The following is an 18,533-nucleotide window of genomic DNA, read 5'->3' as shown; positions in this document are numbered from 1 at the left end:
GAGCGCTCATCCATGGATATGCCTGCACAAAGGCCAAGCATGGCCACATCACCATGCTTTGACATGCAGCTATTTTTCTGTCAATGTCTGTGTAATACAGTATTGTGAAATGGCTGAACACATGCACTTCTGACACTGACACTAGCAACAGTTAGTTAATGTGCTATCTCTTCACGTTAATTTACAGAGAGAAATTACAATGCCATCCTTTAATGTGGCATTTTATTAAATCAGTTCACTGCACAGATTAGGAACCGAAAATAACTTTATTCCCTCTTCTCAACGCTCCATCATCTTGTAGTTAAATTTTTCATACTTGACCTCTGCATATGTAAAAGCACACTGCACTGCACTCTCCTGCTAAGAGGTGGACAGACAAACATGGAACTGGACTCACTGCATGAACAGAAAAGCCCAAAACATGGTGTGCATGACGATGATGCAGGGCAGGTCTGTTTTGTTTATGTGGTCTTGTGTTCAAGGATGTAAATAATGAGAATATGATTATGTATGTTCTTATGCATGTAATCATCATCCACCACCTTGCTAGAGGGCAGTTGGGTTTACCTCAGGAAGTGATGGACTGGGGTGCAGACATAACTCCTACAAACACATAAAAGGAGTAACATTGAAACAAACAGAGGGAGAGAAGGGACTTCAAAGGGTCAGAAACAAGTTACAGACAGAAGCACAGAGGGGGCAGAGAAGCTTCAGAAAAATGATAACATGTACAGTAGAGATGGAAAATTATACAGACACACAAAAGAAATAGTTTTTGCTGAGAGGGAGCAGGGAAATAATGAGAACAGGAGATAAAATAAATACTGAACTCTCACTGCAAACCTGCACTGCTAGTGTTAAACAGCTACAGTGTGTTCACAGCATTTGTTTTAGCGTCACTACAGGACACACCCCCTCACAGAGTGAGCCATCGCCCTGAAGTGACCTAAAGTGGGAAGGGGGATTATCCCATACTGAGACATCATACCACTCAGAGAGCCAGTTACACAAACACCACAAGTAAACAATGTGCAACCATTTACCTATTTACAGGTGACACGTGTGAGTGGTGTGTGTGTGTGTGTATGCACCTGCTGCTGAAATCTACACTTCAGTGTCATAAGTGGAGTTACAGAAAATTGTCATTGCTACTAATTTGATTTTGAGCCTTGGTTTCAGTGGAGTTTGTTTAAACTGCAAAATCTTACCAATCTGTCTATGTCAGGCGTAAGTTGTCGTTGTGATGAGTTTTCTCTTATTGAAAATGAAATGTATACAAATTCAATTACAGGCCAAACAAGTCTTCAAAAATAGAACCAAAATGCAGCTTAATCACCAATTAAAAGCACAAATTGTGTCGCTCAGCTGTTGGACCCACAGTATCAGCTCAACAACAATATGCCCTAAAGCTGTTTTATAATGAGGGAGTGATGATGTGTGATCTGATCTGAGACCAGAATGGTAAGCCCCCCTTCCTGCTTTCTGGCAACAAAGCTTGATTATTACAGAAACTGTAGCAACCTAGAGAAGCAAACTCTTACCGGTTTATCTTAATGTCACTTACTGAAGGAGATCATGGTAAAGTCTAAATAATCTCATAATTAGTATTGTTACTGGGTAATCTATGTATTTACACTTGACCACAGTGGGTGCACAGACATGGTTGTTCGTTTAATAAGGTTTCATTAAGTGCTGTCAGTGCATTTAAAGATACATTTGCTTATTGTCAACAAATCCAATGAAAAGATCAAAACCAACCAAGTGTTAGTTCGTCTCTCAGTACAGCTCAAATGACCATCAGAGGGCGACACCACTGGTTGCAAAAATAATTCTGATTGTATTGAAGGGCGGGGCTACCGTGTGATTGACAGACTGTACCAAACATGGCAACCTGCCTGACAATCAGAGCAGGTCAGATCTACCCCTCACTCTGGGTGGAGCCCTCTCCTCCAAATATGTTTTTTTTTTTTTTTTTTTTGGTTTCAAAAAACCATGATGGCGACGGCCAAACTGCAAACTGGAGGCTACAAAATGGCAGTTCACAAACCAAAGGGTGACAACACAGTGGGTTGATGCTTGACTCTACAGCAGAAATAAACATGTTTACAGCCTGGTACAAAAACTGTTTTGGTCTCTAGAGCTAATTTACTCCTTCAACTGTACAGGGATTAATTTTGGTATAACTCACCTGTTCACATTTTATTAAGGCTTAAAGTTCTGAACAATTGAGGGCATGGCTGCTTTGAGTGACAGGTGGGCGGGTGATGTGCTTTCATGGGAATTGTTGACAATATGAAAAATTTTACCTCCTTTAACAATAGTTTCATTCCACTAGTTTGGCTGCCAGGTTTCAAAAACTCACATCGTTCTGACTCACTACAAATAACACTGACAGTGACTCAACATCTGCTGTGTCCAACTTCTGATTCACTCAGCATCTGTTTCTACTGAGCAGTTCTTCATCTGTAATAATGTACAACATGCATTGATGAATCACATCACACACAGTATGAACAATGATGTGTAGTATCCTGAGACCCACAAAACAATCATTCTCAGACATAAGGATGCCGATCACACACCATGACCACTGACAGACACGGGTGACCCTTGCTGATCACAGGGAAATAATAAAAACAGAACTGAGGTGTTGAAATACTGAAACATACACACACACACACACACACACACACACACACACACACAACTCTATCACAAGATGTGAGCACGGAGGAGCTGCCGTGTTCTTCTGGACAATTCACACAGAAAGATGAAATGACCGCACCAGAAGAAGAGCAGCAGAACAGGAGCGATGAGAGAGGGGCAATGGGAGTATTTAGAAATTGTATCAGAGGTAATAACTCACAGTGAGTTAACGCTGCAGATGGATGAGCTGCTAGAATGCGCGTTACCTCGACTGCGTGTTAGAAAACTGCACATGCACAAAACAAAAATGGGGGAGGGGGAACATCATAGAGGATGAAGTCAGGGAAACAGCCAGACACCATTCAACATTTGTGTTCTCTTTGTCCTTTAGCCTCCCATCACATTTCAGTGCAAAGCTCAGAAACACAAAACAGACTGAACCAGAAAGGGAATGTCACACATATGGGCTGTCTGGGACATTTTGGCTGCCATAGCAACAGCAAAATCAATCTGATTTCACTTTATTCACATTCAGGGAGATACTTTAAGCCCAGGGTTAGACTGAAATGTGTTGAGAAAAATATTTCTATAATTGGTGATGCAAAAGGCAAATTGAGTTTTAGATATTTGTGATAGTAGAGTGGTCTGAAAATAATCATTTCATGGGTGGAGCTGAAACAAAACATATAATACTTAACAAAATATTGAGATAAGTTCCAAAAACACCGTAATGTTGGAGCAGCTAGTAAATGTAATGTAGAGTACAGTATCATTATAGGAAATCATGCCAAGTCCATTGAGCCATTGAAGTCTGTTGATGAGAGATCAGGTGAACTTCACGTCCTTTGATTACAAACTCAGTATCATCACTTTGTGGTTTCACTGATGACAAATTGTTCCACTGTGTTTTAAAGTGTAAGAGAGCTTTATTTAACTGGCCCCACTGAAAGTGCACCTGGTCTCAGTTGTGGGTCAGAACTTCCACTGACACTCAGTCAGTTTTCCAATCCAGTTCTCAAGTACCACTTACAGTTGTGAGAAAAAGTGTTTGCCCCCTTCCTGATTTATTTTTTTTGCATGTTTGTCACACTTAAATGTTTCAGATCAAACAAATTTTAATATTAGACAAAGATAAGTAAACACAAAATGCAGTTTTTAAATGAAGGTTTTTATTAAGGGGGGAAAAAAAAAAAAAAAAAAAAAAAAAAAAAAAAAATCCTCCAAACCTACATGGCCCTGTGTGAAAAAGTGATTGCCCCCTAAACCTAATAACTGGTGGGGCCACCCTTAGCAGCAACAACTGCAATCAAGCGTTTGCGATAACTGGCAATGAGTCTTTTACAGCGCTGTGGAGGAATTTTGGCCCACTCATCTTTGCAGAATTGTTGTAATTCAGCCACATTGGAGGGTTTGAGCATGAACCCCCTTTTTTAAACATCATGCCACAGCATCTCAATCGGATTCAGGTCGGGACTTTGACTAGGCCACTCCAAAGTCTTCATTTTGTTTTTCTTAAGCCATTCAGAGGTGGACTTGCTGGTGTGTTTTGGATCATTGTCCTGCTGCAGAACCCAAGTGCGCTTCAGCTTGAGGTCACGAACAGATGGCCGGACATTCTCCTTCAGGATTTTTTGGTAGACAGCAGAATTCATGGTTCCATTTACCACAGCAAGTCGTCCAGGTCCTGAAGCAGCAAAACAGCCCCAGACCATCACACTACCACCACCACATTTTACTGTTGGTATGATGTTCCTTTTCTGAAATGCTGTGTTACTTTTATGCCAGATGTAATGGGACAGACACCTTCCAAAAAGTTCAATTTTTGTCTCGTCAGTCCACAGAGTATTTTCCCAAAAGTCTTGGGGATCATCAAAATGTTTTCTGGCAAAACTGAGACGAGCCTTTATGTTCTTTTTGCTCAGCAGTGGTCTTGGAACTCTGCCATGCAGGCCATTTTTGCCCAGTCTCTTTCTTATGGTGGAGTCATGAACACTGACCTTAATTGAGGCAAGTGAGGCCTGCAGTTCTTTGGATGTTGTTCTGGGGTCTTTTGTGACCTCTTGGATGAGTCGTCGCTGCGCTCTTGGGGTAATTTTGGTCGGCCAGCCGCTCCTGGGAAGGTTCACCACTGTTCCATGTTTTCGGCATTTGTGGATAATGGCTCTCACTGTGGTTTGCTGGAGTCCCAAAGCTTTAGAAATGGCTTTGTAACCTTTTCCAGACTGATAGATCTCAATTACTTTGTTTCTCATTTGTTCCTGAATTTCTTTGAATCGCAGCATGATGTATAGCTTTTGAGGATCTTTTGGTCTACTTCACTTTGTCAGGCAGGTCCTATTTAAGTGATTTCTTGATTGAGAACAGGTGTGGCAGTAATCAGGCCTGGGTGTGGCTAGAGAAATTGAACTCAGCTTTCTAAAGATGTGATAAACCACAGTTAATTTATGTTTTAACGGGGGGGGGGGGGCAATCACTTTTTCACATAGGGCCATGAAGGTTTGGATTTTTTTTTTTCCCCTTAATAATAAAAACCTTCATTTAAAAACTGCATTTTGTGTTTACTTGTGTTATCTTTGTCTAATATTTAAATTTGTTTGATGATCTGAAACATTTAAGTGTGACAAATGGTTTGGAGTAGGTGAACAAAAAACTGATCTGGATGAAGAACTTGCAGGACTTGAAGCTGCATTTTGTTGTTGCTCTTAGCCACCTGTTGGCAGCTGAACAACCCAAAATTACAACACTGATATATTATCACCTTATAAAATTGTTATGGTTGACGTGTCAGCAGTGGCCTATTATCACATCCAGCATACACAGAGTTGTGATTATATCTACCTGTATCCAATAAACTCTCTCCTTTTAGCTCTGTTTTGGTCTCAAACAACTGAGAAAAATATCTAGTTCTTAAATGTAAAATACTCTACTATATTCACTGATAGTCTCTAACTTTGTCTGTGTGTTGTTTGGTGCTGAGCAGGTTGTGCACAGTGAGTTTATCAGAGCTGTTTCGCTGAAGACAACTGCCTGCATGTCTGTAGTTGATAAGGGTGGAGTATCTGTTCACCCATCCATGGAAGAATGGGTCATGTTGGGCGAGAGGGGAGGTACACCCTGGAGACAACAGACAACCATTCACACTCACATTCACACCAATGGTCAATTTACTGTGGTCATTTATCCCAACCTGCATGTCCTTGGACTGTACCTGGAAGTTCAACCCCAGACCCTTCATGCTGTGAGGAGACAGTGCTAACCACTGCACCACCATGTTGCCGTAGGGGGGAGTTTGTTGACTAGTATGTTGACTGTAAAGCTGATTGCTACAAGGCAAAAGACACTTAAATGCTCCATAAACCTGAAGGAAACTGCAGAGTAATTCTCTGTGGATTCTCTTTTTACACTGCACAAAGACATTTATCGATTGTTTATATAAATTATAAAATGATCAGTGCAACTTTAAAAATCACAAATGAAAGAAGTTATGGTCACTGCAGTTTATGTTCATAGTCTTGTGACCAGATTTCCCTCCTTCACACTTCAAAGTCACACTTATCGGATCATTTGTAAGTCACTGTAAGTCATTGTGTCAGGGTCTATGTTTAAAGGAGCTATTTGTAAGTTACCATTAACAACTGTTTACTTACCAGCATCCAACTTCATTTCTTTTGCTCATCCAGAGCTGTCTCCAGTAGGGGAAAGCAACTCCTCCAATGTTAACTCTTGTTTTGCTTCTATTGCTATCACTTTTTCATTCTATTGAAGTTATCATGCTAACTAGCTAGCCCCTGTCCGATTGGCCTGTCTTATCAATATCTTATAGCAAGTCAGCGCAGCGTCCAGGCTGCCCTGAAGAAGCAGCGCTGCTCAGAGGTGTTTTAGACCTTCTTTTCTTGCAAACAGTGGCTGAAGCTGTTGGTAAGACTGGTAAGTAAACACCTGTTAATGCTATTGTTTGCTAAGCAGCAATAGTGAAATTTCCAAACACCTCCTTTAAGTGCCCTGAAATGCTGATAAATGTACTTTTAACTTTGTGTCCTGTCTTTATGAGCTAACACTTGAAGATTAAATCGTAGTGTTACTTTTGCAAACCTTCTATATTGCCATTCAGCCACTCGGGGAAACTACATGTTCAGCTCCACCAATGAGATTATTTACACCTGTGTTACACAACCTTAATGTTTCACAAATGAGCCTCAACAGTTAATGCATAACACAGTTTGTTACAAAATACAGAGCAGTATACAGACTATGTTGCCGTTCCTCTACAGATACCCAACAGTATCTTTAGAAGAACGGCAAGGGAGAGTTTACAACAACGTAATGTGTATGGTTCGGCACATTTTATGCTGATTGCTGTAAACAAAAATAATAAAACAAAGATAAACTAAACTGACAAAAACTAAACCAATACAATGACTACACCAATTAATATATAAAATATCAGTTAACATATTAATATACAGTATCGTATACTGCCTGGGGAATCTACAGTAAGTTCATCATTAGCCTTGTAAAATATTTATATTTAAAATTGTACAACAGCTTAAGTGTCTGCTTGTTCTGAAAAGCTTTTTGTTAAATATCTGTCCATCCTATATCATACATGCTGAATGTTATCATTGACATACTTGCTGTTTATGAAGGTGTAAATCTATCTGTCCTGTAACTTGTGCGTAGTATTCTGTCTGCTGCGGTTATGATTTTCATTTGGGCGACAGAAAACAGGGATGTGGGTTGTGAAGAAAAGACTGTGGGTGAGGAGGTTAACACTGAGGAGGTTTGGAGGTCAACATTATGCTTTGTTTCAACGCATGGTTGTGATCTGGGAAAAGCAACCCAATAGCTAAAGCAAGGTTAAATATTCTGCTTCATACAAATAAACAGGAAAATAATTACATAGGGATGTTGACATTCTGCTATAATATACTGAATATTTTCTATTTTGTATTTTTCTTTTTGTAATGGTTAACGATTTGTACTTCAAGCAAAAAGTTAATCTGGACATTGAAAACAGAGCTGGATGGAGGGAATTACATATTCACAATTTTTCAATGTGTGCCCTGCAGAGTCGTGTGCGCTGTGAACTGGCTTTAGCGTGGGTAGCGAGTTAGCAAGTAATCTCAGAATCCCGGTGTGTCTCTTCTGTGGGTGTGTGTTGAGTGATAAAGTAAAGCGGAGCAGAGATTTCAGAAAGCCGGAACAAGCATTAAAGAGGTTGACTTACGCTGTGATGGAAATGTTAGCGGCTGACATGGGGCTGACCTCCTTTACCTCCTTGGCCTTCTGGAGGGCCAGTTTCTTATTGATGGCCTCCTCTTGCTCTTCTTCATCCTGGACAGTATTTGCAAAAACATACATACAAACAGTTCATAGAGCAAGTCCTTTATTTACGGTTCACCCGCTGTTTTGATAAATGTCCACTCACTTCCACTTTCCTGTTTTGGAAAGCTGTTAAGCTACTGTCAGTGAAACTCAACACTGAAGATGTCACTACGGTGACCCGAAGGAGCTCAACACACTGCAACATCAGAAAACACATGCAAACACACAAAACGCAAACAAATTCTGATCCAGAACATCTTCATCAATTTGACCACCCCTGTGCTGCAAATACAACACAACCAAATACAAACACCCTGCAAATGCACACAAAACTACTAAATACACAAACATGCCGCAAATACACACAACACAACCAAATACACAAAGGCACTGCAAGTAGCACACACAAGAACAACGGAAGGGTTTCCAAAGGACATTAAAAAAAAGTGCTGAACCTGGCTGGGATGGACTTGTTGTTCACTGATTTGTGACTTTTGAAGTTAAAAGCAACATGGTTGAATTATAATACATTTATTATAATACATCCATGCACAGGCATCCCGGCTGGGTTCATCACTGGAAACACTTCCGTTTTGTTGTGAGTATTTGCAGCTTGTTTGTTGTCAGATTGAAGAAATCTTCTGAATTTGTTTGCGGTGTGTCTATTTGCATGTGTTTTCTCAAGTTGCAGTGCGTTAGGTTCTCAGGATCACTATATGTTCCATTCATTCATTCACATTCGGCCGAGTCCCACACATTCCTTGTTTTCAATGTGAAAATTTGGTGGAACATGTGCAGTTTCATTGTTCAACAGCTGAACAGAAATCCATGAATAAAAGGCCCCTGTCTGAAACCTCTATAAATGCCAGGATACCTCAAGCTATAAAGAAATACTGCACCTTAGTGAGCTCCTGAGCATTTGCAAGGTTATCAACAGCAATGGCCAAGAAGACATTGAGGAGTGTGTCTGGTTATTTGTGGTTTCAGGAAAAGATCAAACGACTGATAAACACAGGATCAATATTTATAATTGCAGCTGTTCTTCAAATCTATGATCAATTCTTTCACAGTGCTATACGGCTGTCTCAATCAATCTGGATCAAACGGGCAGGATACAGTTTCCAAAGAGAGTGAGGACGATGAAGTAAATGGAAGAGAACATTCCCCCATGAACGCCCCCCTGTGACTCGATCCCATGGTACATGACTGCATTCCAGTCTTCCCCGGTGAGGATCTGCAGGGGAGACACAGGCTGGTGTCTGAGTCCAGGTTCAGTGGTTCAAGCAGAGCAGGACAAAAAGCATCATGGAGTTGACCTTTACCTGGAAGACTGTGAGAATCGCTGCTGGGAACGTGTCAAAGTTAGTTGTCGGCGTTTCGTCTTCAAAATTAAACCTGCAGAGAGAGAGAGAGAGAGAGAGAGAGAAGAGAGAGCTCACGGTCACATTCACTCCTCCACCTATTAGAGGATGGAGCAGCTTACTGTCCTCTCCATCAGCCTGCTGCACATTATTCCAGTGCAATACATGCCCATTAGGTTTGTGTTATCTGAGCACCCAGTCTGTGTGACCTTATGGCTGATCTCTCAGTGTTTATTCCTCTCTAATGGATGAGTTGTTCTAATGCTGACATTTTGTATTTCTGTCTGTCTACTGGGACCTAATTACATCTCCCTCCAATTCTAAGGATGCAAATGGAGGAGGCTGGAAATGGCAGCAGAATTTGTCTTGTGCCGTCTCAAAATCCATGAGCGCATTTCCTCTGTCTGGTTCTCATTAAGACAACCACAGAAAGGAGACAGTGAAAATTGCTTTTGTTTCAGCCAAATATGTTTTATTTTCATCAAATTCTGTTCAGTTTCTCTCCCACTTCTTTTATTTGGCCCCTTTAACTCCAGGCTTTAAAGCTTCAGGTATTCACTGTCATATTTTAACACTTGATGTTTTGCTCAGTTTTCAAACCTTTTTTCGAGACATTTCACAGTAAGTTTTATGCAGTTTTATGCATTTTTTTCCTGTAGGTCCACACATACAATAGTATTGTTGCCATGCCAGAAAAAAGGGAAACAGATCAGTGTCACTTTATAATGTGAAACCTTTATTTTTATAACAAACACACTTACCACAAAATACTATTTATATTGTGATAATGTGAAACTCATGTTTGAATGAAGGTGTGCAGAGAATAAATTGAGGAATATGGCCCCTTTACAAGATTTAAATAAATTCTACTTCCTGCTTGGGTTGAGACATGGTGGGATTCTGCTGTTGTTGAGTGTTAGTAAGCATACACTAAGATGGATTTTAAAATTCAAGGGGCTGTAAAGATGGAAGAATGAGTCCAACCCTCTGGAGGTAGCACCATTCCTGACTGATCAGCTGAAGTAGCACGATCAGCTCCATGGATGCAAGCTACACCATCCCAGCTGATCAGAACTGGGTGTGTTGTGACCAAGAATACAGTGAAGCAATAGCTGACAGGTTCTAGATCCCTGTGCTGTTGAGCAAACACAGAGAAATCACCTGATGCAATGCACACAAATGTCCTGATTTAATGTAGCATGTTGATTCATAAGACAACAAACAGCCTGTGGTGATACACCCTCCCTCAACACACACACACACACACACACACACACACACACACACACACGCGAACAGAAACCAACAACCACTGCAGATGCATGGTTATCATCTCCGTGTCATCATGAAGATGATAACCATGCAACTCCCGACCGGTAAACTAGCTATTGATTAGCAGCCTTAGTGTCAAATTAATCAACTCTGCAACAGCCTGGACTCCAACCACCACAGACGCCAACTATCAAAAATCCAGCCAACACTAACAAATCAACACAAAGCTCACACAGTGTGTCAGTGAGCAGGGACCAAACAGTCATTGAGAAAATCACAACAACAGGTCTACACAGTATCAACGAATGGATGTCGACAACTGATCACCTAATCACTTCATAGAATTCATCAGCCATCATCAATACCACAGCCATGTTACCACAATCACAGATGCAGCTACGCGTTTCCCTACATGAGCCGTAACAATTACATCACTAGAGTTCAATTCCTGATTCCGTGCCATAAAAAAGAGGAACCTGTACTCACCCATAAGAAGTTCATCTACCAGCCTCACTCAGCAAAGTCATCAACGACACTGCTCAAGTCCTACTTTCTGCCTCTGTTGTTCTCTAATGAGAGTTTAGCCAGTCAAGCTAACATTAGCCCCCTGCTGCATGTGAACATTACTAGTATTTGATGAATTTTAAAAACTTACTTAATGTCAGTTCAGCAGTACACTTCTCCTGCTTTCTAGTATTCCAACCCCTCTGAGCATCACTTTTTGTATGGTAAACATTTTGCTGCTCAACCCTGTTTCCAAAAAAGTTGGGACACTGTGTAAAATGTAAATAAAAACAGAATGTGATGATTTGCACATCATGTAAACCCATATTTAACTGAAAATAGAACAAAAACATCATATCAGATGTTGAAATGCTGAAATTGTATTGTTTTATGAAAAATATATTCTCAATTAGAATTTAATGCGGCAACATGACCCTGTCCCAACAAAAAAGTTGTTTACCACTGTGTTCATCACCTCTTCTGTAAACAACAGTCTCTAAACGTTTGGGAGCTGAGGAGATCAGCTGCTGGAGGTTAGATAGTGAAATGTCCCATTCTCTCCTGATATAGGATTTCAACTGTACAACAGTTCAGGGTCTCCTTTGTTGTATTTTTCATTTCATGATGCTCCAGATGTTTTCAGTGGGTGACAGGTCTGGTCTGCAGACAGGTCAGTTTAGTGTTTGGACTCTTCTACTACGGAGCCATGCTGCTGTAATACGCTCAGAACGTGGTTTGGCATTGTCTTGCTGAAATACACAAGGCCGTCTCTGAAAAAGACGTTGTCTGGATGGCAGCAAATGTTGTTCCAAAACCTGTATATACTGTTCAGCATTAATGGACTGTGTGCTGGTAACAAGCTGGATGATCACTCTATTCTGTAGCCTGGAGGATGCATCCATGATTTCCAAAAACAGGACCTCCAACAGGCCACTGGACAGTTTTCCATTTCACCTCAGACCACCTTAAATGAGCTCGGGACCAGAGAAGTCAGTGACATTTCTGGATCATGTTTAGATAAGGTTTCTTCTTTGCATGGTCGAGTTTCAACCTGCATTTGTGAATGAATCAATGAACTGTGTTCACAGACAATTGTTTTCAGAAGTGTCCCTGAGCTCTTGTAGTTTTTTTTTTGTTGTTTTTTTTTAATTATTTTTTTTGGGCTTTTTGTGCCTTTATGATAGATCAGTGGAGACTGACAGGAAAGGGGGTAGAGAGAGGGTTATGATATGCAGGAAAGAGTCAGACCGATCGGGAGTCGAACCGGTGACTGCCTGCTAAGAGCGTCTTGCATTCACACATGGTACGCGCCCTAACCCCTCGACTACCGAGCCACCCCTCGTGTCTGTTTTTAATGCAGAGCTGCCTGAGGACCTGGAGATAATGACCATCCAATATCGGCTTTCAACCTTGTCCCTTTGCCTACAGAGATTTCTCTGGATTCTCTGAATCTTTTAATGATATTATGAACTGTAGAGGCTGAAATTCCAAAATTCTTTGCAGTTTTACGATGAGGAACATTATTCTTAAACTGTTGCACTACAGAGTGGTGAACCTCTCCCCGTCTTCACTGCACAGAGACTCTGCCTCTCTGGAGCCTCTTTTTATACCCAATCATCTACTGACCTGCTGCCAATTAACCTGATTAGTTGTGAGAAATTCAACCAGGTGTTTCAACCAGTCTTTTGTTGACCCCGTCCCAACTTTTTTGAAATGTGTTGCTGCGTCAAATTCAAATTGAGCAGATATTTTTCATAAACAATAAAATTTCAGCATTTCAACATCTGATATGTTGTGTTTGTTCTATTTTCAATATTTTAAAGATTTAAAGATTTTTGGAAACAGGGTGGTAATTTAATCATCGGCTTGCTGAAGAAAACTTGCTTCTTGTTAAAAGGCTGAGAAAAAAAATTTATGTCCACTTACACAAATTATCACAAATGACAAAGAGCAAGTTCATTGGTCAAATTAAGATTTCCCAGCAAGCCTTACTTCATAACTTTTGAGAAGAAAGTAACAAAATTAAACCGGTGGTGAGTAGAAAAATATTTATTTTTAATAAAATATGCAGGTTTAGAACATTTCCTTGATGGCTATAAAAATAAAAGACTAAACCTGACCTGAAAAGAGTAAACCTGACTTAAAAGTATGATGGGCCCTCACAGCTACTGGCCCCCGGAGCAGCAAACTCTAATGGTAAATAATTGTCATATTTGTCAGGAGTTATTACAGCTGCTCACACATTCATTGAAAACTGTTTGCTCCACCCTCTCTGCTAAGTAGGGACGTTCAGATGCACCTATACACCTATAGCTCCCTGTGATCCATGAGTGACTTTCATTCCCGAGTTTATTGTTGTGCTGCATCTAAAATCCTCTCAAACTGACAATCACAGGCAGGGACCAACACAAACTGCAAGAGAGAAGCAGTCGTCTAAAAAGTGAAAGTAAAGTAAAAATGATTAACCACAAAAACAGACTCAACAATGCTAAATGAAACAGCCATGACTATTCAAACAAATCACACATGATTATTCACATAAACCAAAATACACTTACAACTAACAATCCCACAACAGGCTGGTAACCATAGCGATCCCGCTACAATAACCATTTGTTGTTAATGATGTGAGTCCTGTAGCTAACTGTTCACAACACCGCATTGGCATGTTGTCATCCTGGACATCATTATTTTTCTTGTAGGCAAATAATTTTGCTAAGGGCTGGCTGTCTGAATGATCTGGCTGCACATTGCTGGATTCAGATATTTTTTTTATTTCTGATTCAAAAATTTCACCTGTGGGACAAAAAGAGGCAATTTCCCAAATTACCTAAATCCCCTCCTTTGTCTATAGGACAGCATGTGTCTGCATGTATCAGAATGGCTCAGAATAGGAAGTATCATATTAATCTTTGTTCTTTCCGGTATCTTCATCTTTTACCGAAAGACCTGTAGCAAGATGCACATTTGTGGATTACCCATATTATTCACAACAGCAGGAATGCAGTAGCTCCAAGTGGACGTCCAATTCTCATCTACATTGTCCCTGGTCTATTTGAAGGACAAGATATTTTGCCTGATTGCTTGTAGCAACACTTCTAAATCAAGATAATTTGAAAGTCATCCTTGTAAAAGAAGCACACAAACAGTTGATCCAAAAGATAATGCAACAGAAAAATGTCATTAATTGAAAGCCCTTCCTAAACAAAGTGTTTGTGAGCACACAAGATGTCCTACAAATGTATGAGGACAAAAATCCAGCAACAAGGAAGTTTTTGAAGTTGCTGGAACTTCTGTTTTCTGTAACAGAACATTGAGGGACTGTCACAGGGTCAGATGTTATCCGTGTTAACAGGATTGAGGTCCTGTTAACACGGATTGAGGTCCTGTTCACACCAGTAGACAGACTGGCACAATGGCCAGTAGCACATTCCTGTGGGCCAGCTATGGAACTGCCATGGACATACACTTCCCACCCAGAGCTAGGCACTGACATAGGCAGTATACTGTTAGGTAAAAGCATAGCTAAGGTCAAGTTCATCTCGCTGGTACCAAGCCACACAATGAAAAAGACTGATCCATGAAAAGTATTGTTTGTGTCCATTCCACATGTGCAGCCAAGATACAGCCAATAGGGCACATGTATCTCAGATGGCAAAATTCAGACCACCCAAAAATGAAAGAAGTCCAATAATGTCACTTGGTGCCTGTTTCCCAATAGCACTTATTTTGGGTGAGAAGACATTCAAACAGCATCTGAGAATTCATTCTCACCAAAAGTGCCACCATGAAAACAAGCACAAGGTGACAGTTAATGTATCCATGGTCTTGAAATCCCTTCAGCAGGATTCAGCCAATGGATTACAGTCTTCTTCCTGCCATTTAGGAGACATTGATGGAGGCCTCAGCTCCTCCTCTTCAACTGTCAGTCCATAAACAGCATCCGAAATGCAGAACGTACATCTATTGAGACACCATCTGCAGCACCTCCTTTTTTATCTAATGAAGTATACCCTTACTTACCCTTAACGACTGTACTGAGGCCTAGAGTTTAAATCTGTGCACTGTGTTTATGATTATCATTATTGCTATTATCATCATCATTATTAATCATCCAGCACCGTCTTCTTATTCAGTTTCACCCAGTGTTGGCAGTAAGAGGACGGTTAGTCCACCTCTGAGCACAGCTATGGCTGCTGAATATCCAGCCTAGACCTAACATAACTGTGACGGGCTGGCTGGCTAACTAAATTAGTTAACTTATGCTAGCAATAAATAAAGTTGGATGAACGCCTAAAGCAATGAAATACATGTTTTACAGGAAATGGGCAACGTAAAATTGCACTTACATGTTCTTGCATGAGAAGCACTCTTCTGGTGCACCATGATTTTATAGACATGCCAACAGTGCGGTGTCCTTGTTTTGGGCCATTGTGACTCCTGCTCATCACGAAAGGCCTCCAGTCTTATTATAATGTGAAATGTTTCACAGCATAATGGAATAAGATAACCTGAATAGTTTTACGTTACAAGTTATAAATGTAACTTCATAGTATATTGTATTGTTACAACAAGAAATTATCTTGTGGTAAGTCTTTATGTCATAACAATGTGAAGATATATTATTACAACATGAAAATATCTTGTTTTAATGTGACAAACCTCTTGTTGCAACAATAAACTTTTAATGTTTGTAACGTAATACTGATCCTTTTCTTTTTCTGGTGTGGCAGTAAAATGTTCTTTTATCATTTCAAGTAAAATAAATACATAACTGAGAGCTTTTTGAAAAATGTGAATCTTAAAGTTAATTTCAGAAAAATAAATAAAAAAGCGTCGCTTGATTTTCCCTTTATCTTTGCTGTTAGCTCACATCTTAACAATTTCAACCATTTTTATAATAAACAATCTCAACACATGCTGAACAGCTTAACACGTGCTTCTCTCTTTCTTTCCGTCTTATATCCATCTTTCCCACTTAATTCTTCGACCAATTTTGTCTTGTCTCTCTCACTGTCGCAGTGATTGGCTAAGTAGCGTGATGTGACCAGTGCCATAAAGCCTAGAAAATCTGCACTGGTTAAAACAAAAATGCTGTGTCAAAATTTTGTGATTCTCACTAATGTAGGTTATAGGTCTGAGTCCAGTTCCAGACTGCAGTCCACCTATTAGTGACCTCGGTAAATGCAATGTGCTTTGCGGCTGCATAGGAAATAAATTCATGATGATGAATTGAAAACCTCTCCCGACATCTTTGTTGCAGAAATGAACCGAGGAGAAAATATGTTAAACAGCTACGAATAACAGCAGTCACAGCTCAAAAAAACATTAAAAAAAATTCTAACTCATAAGTAGCCAGACATTGGTTGCATTGTCAGATGGTTATGGAAAGAACAATTCCAATCCATTCAAATCATGTCCACTGTAAGCTTTGTTTTGAAGTTCCTCTCCAAAAATGTTTTTGAAAAAAATCCTGGGCTATGATTAATATTTTACTTGGTTAAAAACTGGGGCAGTAAGCACATCTACTTTTACTTCCTCACTGAGAAAACTGGATCAGGCCTTGGCCCCGCCCACCACCTGCTTGCTCCAGGTTGACAGGTGAGAGAGCAGAAAGTATCAAGATGGTTAGAGGAGGAAACATCAGAGAGACTCATGTTTGAGCCTCAGTCAGACCCAGAGTCAGATGAGGAGTCTGAGACCAGAATCAGAGACTAGCAGACGGATCAGAACCGTTAGCATAATTAGCATCTTTTATTTGTTTATGTTGTTTGTTAGCTTGTAACTGGCAGTAGCTGACACAGTGTTAGAGGTTGTGCTAATGATAACTCTGGCTCTCTGTACTGACAAGGCTTCAAGAGTATTTAGCCCCGCCCCCCCGGCCCTGCAAGTTGACAGGATTGGTTCCTTAGGTTCTATGACGTATGAATCCCTGGCTGTCTGAATCTGTTTTTATGAGACTGTCATTGGTTCACTGCAGTTCAAGGTGGACACACTCAGTCATGGTGCTGACTGATTATCTCATGATATGTGTTGTATTATAAAAAACATAATCTGGACGTTAAACAGTTAAACACTTGATTTTCATTGGAGGGGCTCTTTTATCAGTTACTCAATGAGCAGATTTGTTTTTGCTTTCCTTCTGGCTAATGTCTGCAAACCAAGAACCGGTGTTGTTGCTTTATACATTTTTTAATGATCATGGTCTTAATGATTTTTGGTAAAATAACATGTAATTTTCTTGGGGGAGAAGGCGTGTTTTTGATGCAAACTGCATCAATTAGGTTCAAAGGCTTAACTGAGAGTCCCAGGAAGTACAGCTGTGTTTTATTTCTTCACTACAAACAGCAGCAGCAGAAACGGGTTACTCACTGGCCACCAAACAGCTGCATGCCCAGCAGAGCGAAGACCACGATGAAGAGGAAGAGCAGAAATAACAGGCTAATGATGGACTTCATGGAGTTGAGGAGGGAAACCACCAGGTTCCTCAGAGAGTTCCAGTACCTACACACACACAGACAACTGTATGAGTGTATCTGACATGACCAGTGTTCCCAGCACACAGACACACATTTCTGATGACTCACTTGGTGACTTTGAAGATCCTGAGCAGTCTCAGAGCTCGCAGGACACTAATCCCAAATGAGGCTCCAGGTTTGATGGCAGCCCAGATCACCTCAAAAATACTTCCAATAATCACCTGTGAACACAGTCTTATGAGTGCAGCAGGAAAACGCAGTTCTCTTTTCCAATTCTGGCAATAATCTGAAACATTACATGAATTATAATCCACATTCTCACACTCTGAAACACACTGTGCATTGACTGAACTCCTGGCTGAATGAGACGACTCACCCCAAAGTCAAAACAATTGAATGAGGAGTGGAAGTAGTTCTGGGGTCCAAGGCCGTACATCTTCATGGACATCTCTGCCAGAAACAGGCCCAGGAATACAAACTCTGCCAGGTCTGTCCAGGGAGAGCAAGGAAACACACAGATCAATGACCCGGGTTAAAAAGGGCCCTGCTGCTTTTTCCCACAATTCAATAGAGCTGAGCCACTGCTGCCTGTTCAGCTGTGCCCACAGCAAACAAGACACAGAAAGAATTTGTTGTTTTAGTACATTATCGCTGTACTCTCCCATGTTGGAGTGGGTGAGACGTGTGTTTGCTCATGTGTTTTTGCAGTTTCCCTGTCGGTGATTAAATCTAAGGCAACACAGTCATGTTTTTTTTTAAATCTGTTGAACAGAGTAGACATTTAACAGAAATAAGAGCAGCAGTTACAAAGGAAGCAAGTAAAAACAATATCAGTGTTCACGAAAGGTTGTGTTACACTTATTTGAACTATCATGCAATTGGTAGGATTTAATGAGGTTGACCTATTTCCAACCTTTTATACTAGTGAATGGTAAAAGCTGCTGGT

General features: G+C 40.5%; 1 protein-coding gene across 1 annotated transcript in view; it reads right to left on the bottom strand.

Moving 5' to 3' along the window:
• The window catches only part of cacna1ba (calcium channel, voltage-dependent, N type, alpha 1B subunit, a), a 143,765-nt gene that overhangs the window by 56,244 nt on the left and 68,988 nt on the right, over positions 1–18,533 (bottom strand). The window contains exons 12-19 of the mRNA XM_071481837.1: positions 17,964–18,076; positions 17,696–17,808; positions 17,481–17,612; positions 9,294–9,366; positions 9,088–9,205; positions 8,871–8,938; positions 7,874–7,980; positions 2,867–2,932 (exon numbers count right to left, since the gene is read on the bottom strand). Of these exons, the coding sequence (XP_071337938.1) occupies positions 2,867–2,932; positions 7,874–7,980; positions 8,871–8,938; positions 9,088–9,205; positions 9,294–9,366; positions 17,481–17,612; positions 17,696–17,808; positions 17,964–18,076 (790 nt within the window). The remainder of the gene's footprint in view (positions 1–2,866; positions 2,933–7,873; positions 7,981–8,870; positions 8,939–9,087; positions 9,206–9,293; positions 9,367–17,480; positions 17,613–17,695; positions 17,809–17,963; positions 18,077–18,533) is intronic.

The sequence above is a fragment of the Trachinotus anak genome, unplaced genomic scaffold (assembly GCF_046630095.1).
Source record: "Trachinotus anak isolate AG129_WGS33_773 ecotype Australia unplaced genomic scaffold, CSIRO_AGI_Tana_v1 ptg000008l, whole genome shotgun sequence".
Lineage (NCBI taxonomy): Eukaryota > Metazoa > Chordata > Actinopteri > Carangiformes > Carangidae > Trachinotus > Trachinotus anak.
Note: the sequence above shows the minus strand (reverse complement) of the source record. Positions and strands in the feature narration are given on the sequence as shown.